Source organism: Ciona intestinalis, chromosome 7 (assembly GCF_000224145.3).
Source record: "Ciona intestinalis chromosome 7, KH, whole genome shotgun sequence".
NCBI lineage: Eukaryota > Metazoa > Chordata > Ascidiacea > Phlebobranchia > Cionidae > Ciona > Ciona intestinalis.
This window is the reverse complement of record NC_020172.2, coordinates 5,506,495-5,521,314: the sequence shown is the minus strand read 5'-3', so window position 1 is coordinate 5,521,314 and position 14,820 is coordinate 5,506,495. Positions and strand designations below refer to the sequence as shown.

At 36.5% G+C, this 14,820-nt stretch overlaps 1 protein-coding gene across 2 annotated transcripts in view; it reads left to right on the top strand.

Annotated features, from left to right (window-relative positions):
• Window positions 1-13,903, top strand: part of LOC104265834 — a 20,116-nt gene extending 6,213 nt beyond the window's left edge. The window contains exons 10-17 of one of the 2 annotated variants that reach the window (XM_026835299.1): window positions 2,317-2,455; window positions 3,902-3,968; window positions 10,169-10,296; window positions 10,848-10,908; window positions 11,466-11,575; window positions 11,974-12,159; window positions 12,707-12,863; window positions 13,334-13,903. In XM_026835299.1, the coding sequence (XP_026691100.1) occupies window positions 2,317-2,455; window positions 3,902-3,968; window positions 10,169-10,296; window positions 10,848-10,908; window positions 11,466-11,575; window positions 11,974-12,159; window positions 12,707-12,863; window positions 13,334-13,553 (1,068 nt within the window). In that variant the 3' untranslated portion in view covers window positions 13,554-13,903. Of the gene's footprint in view, window positions 1-2,316; window positions 2,456-3,901; window positions 3,969-6,385; window positions 9,870-10,168; window positions 10,297-10,847; window positions 10,909-11,465; window positions 11,576-11,973; window positions 12,160-12,706; window positions 12,864-13,333 lie in introns of those variants that run through there. The other variant, XM_026835298.1, reaches the window with a different exon arrangement.
• Window positions 13,904-14,820: the final 917 nt, after the last annotated feature.

Below are 14,820 nucleotides of genomic sequence, written 5' to 3'. Positions count from 1 at the left end.
TTCACATTCATGTGTGCGTGTGTGTATGTATGTGCGTGTGTGTATGTGTGTGTGAGTATATGTGCGTGTGTATATGTTTGCGTGTATATGTGTATGTTTGTGTGTGTGTGTATATGTGTGTATTATGTGCGCGTGTGTGTGTATGTTTGCGTGTATGTGCGGTAGAACTTAATGGATAATATTTACTTTGCGAGAATATGCTATGAGGTATCAACCATACAGTTGTCCACCAGCACCAGTTTATATAGTGATCGTAGACGCCGAGACCTGGTAGGGTGGGCATGCCTACCCTGGAATTTTCCTACACATTAGCCCTTATAATATTAGTTATACTCATAAAATGGTGTTTATATAACACAATGATAACATCCTTGTATAAATAACAATAGCAATTGTTACATTGAAGTACTTTGCCCCATTTATTATTAACAGTTTAACACCATATCACCCTGGTGAGCTTCTATTTGTATAAAAAACACTACATATACAATACCATTACAAATGGTATTTTTACAACAAGAAAACAAATCATTTTACCAGCATTGCAGCGCACCTACCAATATTTATAACAACAGCAATTGTTACATTAGAGTACTTTTAGTACGAACACCAATATATCACTTTGTATTTGTATAAGAACCACTAGTTATACAATACCATTACAAATGATATTTTTACAAGAAATCAAATTATGTAGTGATCATTTATTATTCCTATTAACAACAATATAAAAAAGTTACATTTTTTTAATACAATCACCAATATATCACTTTGTATTTGTATAAGAAACACTAGTTATACAATACAAATGGTATTTTTACAAGAAGTGATTAGTTATTACTCCTAAAACTAACAATAGCAAGCTGCAAGTCTCTTTGAACGCAAACACCAATATATCACTTTGTATTTGTACAATCGGCTCTAGTTACACAGATATTACAAACGGTCAAATCATTTTACGTGACATGTTTCGAACTTCGGACATTTTTTAGTTTTTAAAACTCTTGGCAAACATTCCAAGAGCAGACGTCTCGTGTCCCATTGTTACTCAACAATTGAACAAACATCTTATGATGTCACAATGGGTTGGAATCCAATACCGCTGTCTAAGATTATAGGTTGGCGTCGGTTGGCGTATAAAAGGTGTAATTGGTCAGATAGGAGTTCCATGTACATAGATAAACACAGATGTCTAATAGATGGTTTTTAAGGGTTTATACCTTTTGTACTATTAGTGTGTGAAAAGCTATTTCATTGTATGGATTTTAAATAGATACTAGAATGTCTATTGAAATAGAATATATAGTAGGTGGGGGAAGATGGGACATCTTTTCATTCTATTTTCTCGCAACATTTGGTATTGAACATAGAAAATTCAAGGAATTATAAAACTGTATCCTCACAACTCCCATAGACCGTTGTTAATTGTTTAAAACACGATCAGGATATTTAGATATTATGTGCTGAAGGTGTCCCATCTTCCCCAATAGTACTATATACAGCTATTTATAGGTACTTGGTAGTTTTAGATTGTCATATCAGTAGTGTATATTTCATAATGCCGTACTTGCAATTGGAGCTGCCAGTGGATCTGTATATTTCTCAGGTGGTTTGGGTTTTACATTAACTTGTTTGGCTTATATATATTACAACCAATTCAAGGTTTTTGCTTTGTTGACACTTTGTAAAACTAGCTGTCAAAAATACTAAAGTGTCGGTCAAATACAACTTAACTTATATAAACACCTGTGAAAAGTGGTGCAACCAATTCAAGGTTTTTGCTTTGTTGACACTTTGTAAAACTAGCTGTCAAAAATACTAAAGTGTTGGTCAAATACAACTTAACTTATATAAACACCTGTGAAAAGTGGTGCAACCAATTCAATGTTGTTGTTTTGTTGACACATTGTAAAACTAGCTGTCAAAATACTAAAGTGTCGGTCAAATACAACTTAACTTATATAAACACCTGTGAAAAGTGGTGCAACCAATTCAATGTTATTGTTTTGTTGACGCTTTGTAAAACTAACTGTCAAAAATAGTAAAGTGTCGGTCAAATACAACTTAACCTATATAAACACCTGTGAAAAGTAGTGCAACCAATTTAAGGTTATTGTTTTGTTGACACTTAGTAAAACTAACTGTCAAAAATACTTAACTTACATACAGTTATCTAAAAACTTAAAATTTAAATAAATTTTCCTTTTCTGCACTTACATTTTTATTTTTAACAAAATCTAGGGTGGGATTGTTAAAATGCAGTTATATTCACATTAATTTATGTTATTTCTATTAATATTAATATGATTTCTATAGAAATCTTTCCATGGAGACGCAAGCAACGTATCGGAGTCGACACGTCAACCATTAGGGGGCAGTATAACCACCTCCGCTCCGATGCGGCAACAACAATTCCATCGGAAAGTTCTGGAACGACAACGGATCAAAATGCTCAGTAAGTTTGTGCTGTAGATTGTGTTCCTTATGACTTTTGGTTGGTTTGGTATTTTATATGTGCATTACCCCAACACCCAGGGTGCTGCCGTCTACACTAAAGCAGTTTATAAACACTCAATAATATAGATTCTATTCTATAAGGGTGAGGTCTTCAGTGAGGTACACCTTAGACCTGGGGTGTAGGTATATTAATTTTTTCCCGTAGTTTTTTTAAATAAACTACTTTTACAATGCAGTTTTCATATTTAAAATAACATGCATTTTTTAAATACCTTTAAACAAATTTAAAAACCACCCCTGTTAACAGACAATTGGTTGGTTTGTTACATTAGAAGGTTAATTGTTACATCACAACAAGTTAATTACCATTAGTAACCAATAGTTGTGTCACAAACGTTTGTAACTCAATCTGTCGGTGAAATAATGGGCGTAGCGTTTGAAATACGAGTAGGATTGTTACTAGGCTGTTGTGTAACAATGAGGGTGTGTATGAGGTATTACATCTCATGCTTACTGTTGATTTAATATGTATGGTGTGTTCATACCTTATGTTCACTGTCGAGTTATAACTTGGGTGTCTTCCTATACACCAGACACACATGGTGTATTCATACACCTTATGTTCACTGTCGAGTTATAACTTGGGTGTCTTCTTATACACCGGACACACATGGTGTATTCATACACCTCATGCTCACTGTCGAGTTGTAACATGGGTGTCTTCTTATACACCAGATACACATGGTGTATTCATACACCTCATGCACACTGTCAAGTTATAACATGGGTGTCTTCTTATACACCAGACACACATGGTGTTTTCTTTTGTCCTTTAAAAACCCAGGCTGATGTTTAGGCCATTTACCATGTTATTAATTTTAATTGATGCAACAGCATTCATTTACCTGTTACTATGTGTATCCATGTTGAATGAATGAATGTAATTTACTTTATTCTCACATGGCGGGGCAATGACAGTCGTTATAACACGGGTGTTCTGTTTCATACACCATGTATGTTACTTTGTGGGTGATAATATTTTTTTGGATTCTTTTTATTTATGGCTGATAAATTGGACAACCCATTAGTGACCACTGGGTTGGAGTAATTGTTGTTAAGTGTCTTGTCCACACATTCGCCCACAATGGTAGCAGTGACGAGCTTTGAACCAATAACCTCTGGGTTACAGGCAAACACGCTATCCACTTTAACATTATTTACACAGGGTGTCATAGCCTACCCTAGGGAATGCATGTCAGTGTTAAGGTGGCTGTACACAGTATCCGACATGCGAATTCGCTTGCAAACCCATTACCGAGTTCCGCATGCGGCAGCGAAATCCGGACAAAACGGACGAATTCCGGATACTGTGCCACCTTTAGGCGCGTATGTACTTTATGCTCACTGTATATTCATTCAGCTAAATTTCAACTTGTATTTCCAGAACCCCTAAGTGTAACAAAGACCCAAGGCAACATAACGAAGTTGTGCGAAATTGGAACAGCAGAATTGTAAGTTTTTGTTTTTACTTATTAGCAGTAAAAATAGATTCGCTAAAAACACAGAAAGTTTACCAAAATTTTTTATTAAAATTTAAAAATAATAAAATTCTGCTGCTAAAAATAGTCTTCAAAACAGAGAAAAATACAGAAAAACTTTTTTTTATAAAAAAAAAACACCAAAAACTGGCCATAATATTGCTTGTGGCGCCGTTTCAAGTGCCGCACTTATGCGACAACCCTAGCTCTCAGTTGTCGCTGAATCGCACCAACCCCCCACGAAACCTAATCCTCATTATATGTGGCTAATGTTTACATTAAACCCAGCCCACTAAACCTTTGGCTTGCTCCATATTGACTCTCGTGTTATGGGAGTCTGCCATGAGAATAGGCCATTGTTATATCCCATGTTTCATAATAATGAAGGGCATTTACTCTCTTTCTACACTGCTGTACAGACATAATGGTTTAATAGCGCGCTAGCTGCTTATTTGTAGGAATATGTTTTGTTCGGTTTCTGCTTTTTGGTATCACCATTTTACGGACGTAATGGTTTTTACTTTTGTATCGCTGTTTTTTGGTGGAATATGTTTTGTTAAGACTTTGTTACGACTTATTTCAAATCATATTGATTTCATAGCAATTGTAGGGATATGTTTTGTTAGGACTTTTTGGTATGACTTATTTTGAAGACATACATAATGATTTTATAGCAATTTGTAGGGATATGTTTTGTTAGGACTTTTTGGTATGACTTATTTTGAAGACATACATAATGATTTTATAGCAAGTTGTAAAAATATGTTTTGTTAGGACTTCGTTATTTGGTATGACTTATTTTAAAGATATATTAGTTTTTAGCTTTTTGTGAAAATATCTTTTGATAAGACTTTGTTATTACTTTTTTAGTGAAGATATCGTTTAGTGTAGAAAAATATTTGCATAGAAAAAATTTAATATTTATTTATTTGGAAAATAATTTCTTGGATATTGGATATTTATGGCTATTTATTTAAATGTGGATACTGTTTATGGTTTTTGTGACATCATAGAGAATTTAGAGCAGTAGTGTGACATCATAGAAGGAGACTCCATTTTTAGTTTCAAGAATATTTAGACAGTTTTTGTAAAAAGAATTAAAAAGTTATAATAAATTCATTTTATTTTGTTAAAATGCAAGTAAAAATCGCGGGTGATTAACAAAATCTGGCCTACATCCCAAGTCTTTTGGTGCTGTAGGACCTCACTCTTATAGAATAAAAGTAAAAAGTGAAACATTTTATTTATATTTAAGATTAACATCCACTTTCAAGGGGTAAACCTCGCTTTGAAAAGGCAAAGCGCTTAAAAGATTAATCCGTTTAGTTTTGTAGTTGATGCGGTTGGTCTCTTACTACATCACTTTACCCTTTCACTTGAAATAAAGTGTTCTGTGAGGTCATAGAGCAAGTATACTTGTAGCCGGCCCATATGAGTGGCCACTCTAACTTTCAAACCCTAGCTTTTACTACCAGCAGTCAGTCATAGTAAAATTTCTGTAACAGTGTAAGGTCTATGTATTTCTATGGAATTTTATAATAAAAATCAAAATTTTTAAAATTGTATATCCATACATTAAAATAGCATAAAGATTGATAGTATGATAGATCTATAGTTTATGAGTTATTACTCTAACTTTCAAACCCTGGCTTTTACTACCAGCAGTCAGGCTTAGTAGTAGTTGAAGTTGTATTTACAGCAGTCATAAGTTTAGTTTTAAACTGATGTTGTGTTATACCCCATGACCAGAATAATATATAATAAGCCTGTAAAACAATCGCTATAAAACGAGTGTTCTGTTTCTACAAGCTATCCATGTATGTAGCTTCGTGAGCGACTATTTTTGGGGGATTTTTTCACTTTTTAATTAGCAGCAAAACTACGGTCCCTAAAAACCTGCTACAAGTAAAGTGTATTCGAGGAAAAGTGTCAGATTAATGCGTCGCTGAGAAATAAAAAACTGCTTTGAACTTGGTTTGGGGAATTTTTGTACTTGAGTCATGATAATACAAGCCAATCATTGTCAATGGCATTTGTTCATTGTTTCGTAACAATTGAGAACAAAGGCTACTCAGAATACTTATGTTCTAGTTTGATTTGAAATTAATCGATTTAAAAGTTTAGTTTTGTTTGAAATATAATATATAAAGTAAAGTGGTTTGTTTGAACAGGTGCAACATTTTTTAACAGATTTGTTTTGCTGTAGTTTTGTAACATTATAATAAAGTTATCTTTATAAAAGAAGAGCAATTTTTAAGGTATAAACTGACTTAGGGTTAAATCTCAGGTTCCATGGCATGCCTCACTGTAGGACCTCACCCATATAGAATAGAATGTGCATATACAATGTTGGGGTAATGAGTCAACTCTGGCCTAAATCCCAGGTCCCATGGCGTGCCTCACTGTAGGACCTTACCCATATAGAATAGAAACTGACCGTCAGCATAAAACAATTGTGGACCAGTCCTCTAGAATTGAATCTATTGTTTTATATTCCGGTAGCGACAGTTCATTGTGACATAGCGGTCCTTAATTGTGTTGTAACAATAGCTGATTGTTCTGTTAAATCCCAAAGTAAACACTTGAATTGTTGCCAAGTTTTGGGACCGCAAGTGCTTCTCTACTGTTTTACGACATATCTTGGTTTAGGTGCATGAAACAAATTTAGCTTAGCTTGAAAATGAAGTCAAATGTGATGTATAGATATATATTTTAGGTACATTTTCTGCAACTTAAACTTAGATTAAGTTTTTAATTTTTTTTTAAAATGAAGACCATTTTGTCATATACATAGGTTGTAACTTTTGTGTTAAAACTGACCAAAAAATTAAAAAAAATGACTTTAAACTTATTTTTGTTTCTTTTATTAAAAAGAGCCCAGTTTACTGTTAGTTTAGTTACAATAATATATTTATGTGGAAGACTGGATTCTGGAATCTAGAATTACAATGGAAACTTTTCTTTATCATTCCATTATTACACAACAATGAAAAACAACCGGAATTCTGGAGAATCTGTTTACATCCCTAAACCTACTCGATTGCCGGGGATTCCCCAAAACCGGAACCCTTTAAAAGACCGTCAGAAGCTGCCACAAGAGGGAGGTGTTGAGGAGGGAAAACTTTACCGAATCAACGCTAGTTATAGAGCCAGGGACGAGCCAGGGGATTCCCCTGGTGTGAGAGGATCATCTATCACGAAACCGACACCCCCAAAAACTGTGACGTTGAAATTTAACAGAGAACCGACAAGAAACCGTGAAAATCTAAAAAGTATCGAAAAACGGACGAATAATTCAGAAAGTCGGAAGAAATTATTAAAACCAACGACCACTTATAAACCTGTTCCTAAAAATGGTGAAAAAGTTTACGATACGACAGCGTTGACGTCTAAAGTTTACCCGAACGATGTTTTGGCTTCGCTTAGAAAGTTGAGTTTGATTGAACCTTTCTTGGGTAAAAGTAAGAGTTTTTATGAAAATGAAAATAAAGAGAAATCGGTTGAAAATCCAAGTGATAGTGGGTTAGGTACGTTGGCTTCTTCTGATCATGTGAATATGGATAAACCGGCAAAACGAGTCGCATTCCAAGAAAAACTAAACAATTTCCTGAGTCCGAGGCTGAGTCAGCATAACTCGAGTTTCGACAAAAATGAAATAGCAAAGTCGTTGTCTCGGACTCTACTCTGTGATGAAATGTACATTGATGATGTCATAATGACCGGTGATGCGAATCCTGTAACCATAGCAACCTCTTCGTCCTCGGTTGTCGGTAGCAACGAGCGGAAGTCAAGTTACATTACCCCACCAACTGCAACCCTCGTCGATATTTCCACCGGGGGCGTAGTGGAGCACACAGAGATATTTGATGATGATGTCATAATAGAGAACAATCATCAGTTCCGTTGTGCCCCACCCTCGTTTTATTACAATCGTAAAATCAAAAGAAAAAAACAAGAAGACGAAAGTGAGAGAGATGCTTTAAAAAGCCAAGCAAGAGAACATATCCGCTCGATACTAAACTCAACATCATCTGATAAAACAATTCAACTTGAACCAAAACAATCAACCTATCATGACATCACAAAGACAATTTTTACAAAAAAATCAGAAAAATCCAACTCAGAAAAATCTCGACCAATCAGTGTCTCATCCTCCATGACATCATCATCTCTATCGTCCAATGAGAAGCTCCCACGGGGGCCGAACCCGACCCCCTCATTAGAGCACCACCGTTTCCAGATCTTTCCCACTTCCGTCCCCCATACCTACCATGCTTACACCTCATCCTCCTCCCAACCCACAGTGATAAACATGGAGGAATTCCTCCGGAGCAACGTAAACGCGATGCGGATCAAAAGAATGAAATCTAAGATCGCGATGAACCGGAAAACTCCTCGTACGATCTCACGGGACAAAAATGGTCGCCGGTCCCGAACTATGACCAACGGGTGCTCGCTAAACATAAGCGCGGCTAAACTTTTTGACACTGATGATGTCATACCTGATGATGTCAGAAATGGTGATGTCATAACTGATGATGTCACAACTGATGTGGGAGAAACTTCCAATGATGATGAAGTCATTCGTGATGTCATAAATCATGTGACAAATCCCAACCAATCCGAGGATCACGAAAATTCCAAAAAATTAACGGAAGATAATTCTAGAATAAAGCCATCAATGACAAAACAACCTCTGCAAGCTTTGTCTATTACATCACAAAGGTCCGCTACCTATGATGTCATACAGAAACCTATGGCATCGGAAACAACACCATTAACAATCAGAAGACACTCTGGTGTGGGAAGATTAAGCCCGCTGAAAGGAATTCGTATTTTACGGCGAAAAATCTCAGTGAAACAATATGATAACCCAGAACTAGAAGATAAGCAAAGCTCAATTGTGCTTCTGCTGAAAGGATTAAAAACTCACGATGAGGTTTATAAGCTTAATACTGCCACTAATACAGACACTTCCATGTCACCCTTGAGGATAATTATCCCAGCTAAAAGTATAGGGGAGGGGGAAGAAGGGACAGCTAGGTCTCGCATAATCCCGAGGTTTAAGTTATCTTCCTTACCAAACTCGAAAATAATTTCGAAACCACTCAGTTCAAATATCACAGAGCGTGAGCGCCAGCTAGACGATGTTACTGGCGTTTCCGTCGGTGATTTTTCAAAAGTTCCGTTAAATGTTGAAAAAATGTTTGAAAACCAAAACTCAGGTTTCCATATTTTAAAGGAGGGCGGAGCACAGGGCTTGAATTTCCTGGATTCCCGGCGTTCCTCTGTAAATGGGGAGGAAACGAGCCCACCCGAGCCAAAAGGCCCGAAGCGCCGCCGACGTGCACAGTTAGGCCGCAGTGAGGGCTCCAACGGTGAGGTTAAAGTGAAAATAACAGCAGGGGGCGGGTTTAAGTCCAATGTAGCGAGGTACAGCCTCCTATTACGACAGAAAAACAACCTTCAGAAAATATATGAGGACCAGGGGAAGCCCCAAAAGCAGGAAAAGTCGTCTTCAGACGAGGAAAATGTTATTTCTATGGTCAAACTAAGGAGCGATGAACCAGAACCGACCACAATCGAATGTTCGTCACGGTTACTCGGCCGCACAAGGTCACAGCTCAAAGTTTTGGACTTCCCCCAAAGTGAGACACTCCCGAACTACACAACTGATTCCTTTGTTAGGGAAACCCCCCAAGATGATGACTTCAGCAAAAGATCTGTGACATCACCAGAGAAAACTCGCATTCTAAGCTACAACAACTCCATCAGTCCTTTCAATTTCACCGAACACTTAATCACAAGATCACATTCGAGTTTTAACCTTCTGCCGTCTATACAGCAAAACTGGGGCGATATTGATAATGAAGAGTAAGTGGCAAACTGAGAGTGGCATTAATGTTATAACTCCAGGTGTCAAACTGAGAGTGTCAATTTATGTTATAACTCTTATGTTAACCCGAAAGTCATGTATTGTTACAGCTGCCGGTGACAGTCTGTCGCAACCTGAAAAAAGAAAACAATTGTTACTCTCTTATAAAAACATATACATTATTGCACTCATACAATTTAACAAGTGAACACCAGAATTTAGAAATTAAAACAAGTGTGTCTATTTATTTCATTAACATTATACCAATTATATATTGTAACATTAACCTTTCTTGTAGCGGCAGTGGTCTCCCAGAGACAGGCACAGCATCATACAGACTAACGCACGATGTATCATTTGATGAGGGAAGCCGCTATAATGGTGGATATGCATTCGCTGATGAACAAAGAGTATCAGCATTAACAGGTGATGTCATAATGATTATTGTGTGAATCATAATGACTGTTTAGATTTAGACTATTTAGTATTCAAACTATTTAGTATTTAAAGGGATCATATAAAATTGTGTGAATTTTTTGTGAAGATATCATAATAAATATCGCTTGAATTTTAAGCACTGTTTAGACTATTTAGTATTCAAACTATTTAGTGTCACAACATACTTGCATCTTCTGGCTCTTTTTGCCACTCACCAAATTTTGAAATCCTATATTTTACAATATATAATGCCATAACTTTTCAAAGGTATTGTTATTTCTCCTGCTTTTATAAAAGTTTGACCCCTATGCATGTACATATAGGTTACGAGTCATGATATAGGTTATGCATGGCTACTACTCAATCCCATTTGGTAGGTTGTAAATGTGTTTATTAAAATATACCACTTACAGATACATTCTCTAGTCTAGTTACTCAATTCAAACATGGGGCCACTCTTTTAAGTGAAAGGCATGGCTAACACCATTATACTCATACAATAAATTGCATTGCAAAGCTGATCGTATCTTTACCTTTAGGTGGGACCTCTGCCACAAGGAACAAAGCTAATCTTACCTACCTCAACCATGAGCATCAAAAGTAAGTGTTTTTTATGAATGAATGTAACTTATTCTTTTGTAGGGGCGATTATCATTATAACATGGGTGTTCTGTATGCATAACAGTGGTGTTCTAATAATTAGAAATTATCTGTTAGTATTTTTTCTAATTCAAAGTATTAAACTGTAAAATCAGCAATATATCACTCGTGTTATAAAGACTATCGTTGCCTTGCCATGCGAGGATAAATAAGTTACATACGTGGTAACTCGTAAGCTGGCACGAGGTGTATGAAACAGAACACCCATGTTATAACGACTGTCGTTGCCCCCCATGCAAGGATTAATAAGTAACATACGTGGTAACTCGTAAGCGGGCACAGGATGTATGAAACAGAACACCCATGTTATAACGACTGTCAATGTCCCACCATGTGAGGATATACAAGTTACATAGGTGGTAACTTGTAAACCAGCGGGAGGTGCTTGAAACAGAACACCCGTATTATAAACACTGACGTTGCTCCACCACACGATGATAAACAAGCTACATTCAATGAATCACCACAAATGTTAATCCATCCTTATATTTCACCAGTCCATCACAGACAAGGCTGGAAAAGGTGGATCCCCCAACCCGAGAACGGCACACCCCAGTTACTTACAAGGAAACGATGCCGTTGTCGTTAGTTAGGATTGAAGAACGATGTAAGAATGTGTTGTTTGTTTTTTGTATCTTAATTCCATAGGTGTTGTAGACATTGCTCCAACCAAGTGGTAACTGATTGGTTGTAGCACTAAAGGTGTAGCAGTAACGAGCCTAAGGTGTAAGTTTTGTTTGTTGTTGTATGTTAATATTATATATGGGTGAGGTTCTACTTTTGAATAATATGTTTCTGAGACTGTTAGGGGTGGGGTCTCTAGATAAGACATTTAACCTATATTGCTCCAATCCAGTGATCACTAATGGGTTGTGCCACCCTGGGTGTTGGGGTAATGGGTAATTCTGGCCCAAATATCATGTATCATAGTGCGACAAAACATTGTACCTAACCATAAAGAGTAAAAACTTTTATTCCTAAATAACAAACATTTTTTAATCGCAGTGAGTTTTGACTCACCTCTTGGGCGCCACCCGACGTCTACTGGCTTCTCCATACCCACCACCACACGAGGGCAGTCAGCACAAGGAGGGAATCATCCATCCCCATCCACCCCCATCAATAATGGTGGGACAGTGACAACATTTCGTCTTCATAAGGAAAGACAGAACTGGAATTATAGAGCAGGAGGTTGGTGGTGTTACAGAAGCTTTACAAGATGTTTGAATAAATGTGGCTTGCTTGTGGTTGTGTGCTGGGTCCTCATGACACAACAGTCCTTAAGACACAAGCAGTGGCACAACAAGGGGGGTTTAGAGGGTCGCGACCCCCCCCCCCCTTATAAACTAAAAAAAAATTAAAAAAATTGTTTTTTAACATTTTTTGATCAAAACCCTTCCCTTATTTTTTTTGTGGCTGCGCCACTGGACACAAGTTTTCTGTTTCCCACGTGCCCGCTAACGAGTTACCACGTATGTAACTTTGTGGGTATTTGTTTTAATGTGTGGCTGACAGTTTGGACAACCCAATAGTGACCACTAAGTTGGTGCAATGAATGTTAAGTATATGTTGACCGAAGACACATAAGCCCACAATGGTAACAGCACTAAGCACCATATTCAGGACCCTTTTGTTGTGAAGTGCTTAGCATTAACTGTCATGCATATAGCCAGCTACTCTAATCTCATAAAAAACTATCATTAATATTACATCACAATACTCATTGTTACATACACAGACCTTAGTGTCAATGGTGGGGGTTACTATGGGTCAACACCCATCCAGCCAGGTGGTCGAGCAGAACCAAGTGGTCTCGGTCCACTGAACATCAGTCCTGCTTCAAATTTTGCCCACAGGTTGGCAGCATCGAGAGATAAACAAAGCAGTGCTGCAAAGTAAGTTGTTAATGTTTGGGTAAATACTAGTTGTGCAAACACAGTAGCAAGCTATGTGAAGTTATACAGTTATACACTAATACACATATCAGTAATGCATGCATACATAACAATTCCTCATATGTAAATATTAGTAATGCATGTGTACACAGTAGCTATGCATAGTAGTTGTATATACATGCAAACATATCAGTTATGCTTATATACATAACAGTTCATGTGTACACAGCAATTAAGCATGTATTTATAGCAATCGCAAATCTGCTTCATGTGTGGACATGGTAATTCCCTTCTATAAAATGTTTAGCCGTTACTCATTGTGTGTATAATAGACAATAATAAAAGGCCAAAATAAACAGCAAAATATTTTAGTCCAAGAAACTGGCTGTACAGCTTAAAAAATTCTATGAAACAGTAATGGTTTGAAAAGAGTGTTACAGGAAACTAATACCATTCATTTATATCCACAGAACGAGGTTATCAAGCAGGTATGGAAGTCGTAATGATGGTTCCCCTCAATCTTATGGCAACTCAAGCAACAAGGATTCACATTATGCTGACCCTTGTATAGCGGCGCCCCCATCTTTCCAACAGCGTCTTACAGAACTAAGCATACTAGAATCAGACACAATAAAATATGAACGTAATCGGAAGTTAAAACGAAAGAAAAATCAAGATAAAGATTCTTAACCAGATTTCAACTCATATTGGGCTGCTGAAATTTACATTCTAATTAACACATATTTTTGGCTAAAAATTTGTAATAGCACAGACATGGACATTACCCTACCACCAGATAACACATAATTTGCACATCTAGCTGCTTTTAGGTCAAGCATACATGGTTACTTACAAAATTTTATGTTTTTCGATAAATACTATTTTTGTATTCTGTAAGTTAAGTGCAGTTATATGTATTGTTGTTTTCTTTATCTTTTACACATGCCCTCTGTGTTTTTCAAAGTTTTCTCTTATGTTTTTATGCATTTAAAGTTCAAAACTCCACTGTTGGAATAAATCCAGTGTGATTTGTGTTAAAATTTATCTTTTCTTTAGTTATAAAAATGCAGACGTGTTTTTAGCAGGGTCCGTATATAAACATGTTAATATACGGATTACGGACTCCGGTTTTTAGGAATGGAAAAGCAACGCATGGAGGCGGAGCTGTGAATTTAAATTTCCCGCTCTTTCATAGAGATAGTATACCATATCTAACTTTAGATCGCAAACAAAGTATAAACGTTATTTATGCCTGTAATATAAGTCAAGACAGTCGAAAAGTTCACTATTGTTAGCTTAGGCGACACAACCGTTGTTTAATGATCACAAATAAAGTAAAAGCTAAAATTTCGCTCTAACATTACTAATATACGCTACTGTATATAGTATGAAGTGGTTTTAATGAAATTCTGTCCACTATGCAGAATTAAAACAGCATATATGTGTTGTATAAAGGTTTATTTGGTTGTTTAGTTATCCTATTCCTAAAAACAAGCTTGAAACTAATTTTACTGAGTAAAACCACGCCCATAGCCACCGCTATTCAAATCTGTAAATATTCCCACGCTTCAAAATACCGACATCTGATTGGTCTAAAGTCTCAAACACTTCCGGTGTGAGAATCAAGGTAAACCGACACACCCGATGCACGAAACAGCTGTTCGACCAATTTAATAGCTATGTATGCAATTTGGAGACGTATGTTGTGTAAATTAGGACAGCCAGGAGCGTAAACAGTTATATTACAGACAGTATGCTGCGATAAATGACATTTTAGGATGTCTAAGCGTAATATTCGTTCCGGTTTTCGAGTTTTAGTAAAGTGTAAGTTTTCATACTTGTGTAAAATGAGTTTTTTCAGTACAGATATACTTCATGCTCTTGAATAAAACCAGTTACGTTATACAAATGTGTGGACACACATGGGATATGCCATGTATGTATATTACCCTAGATC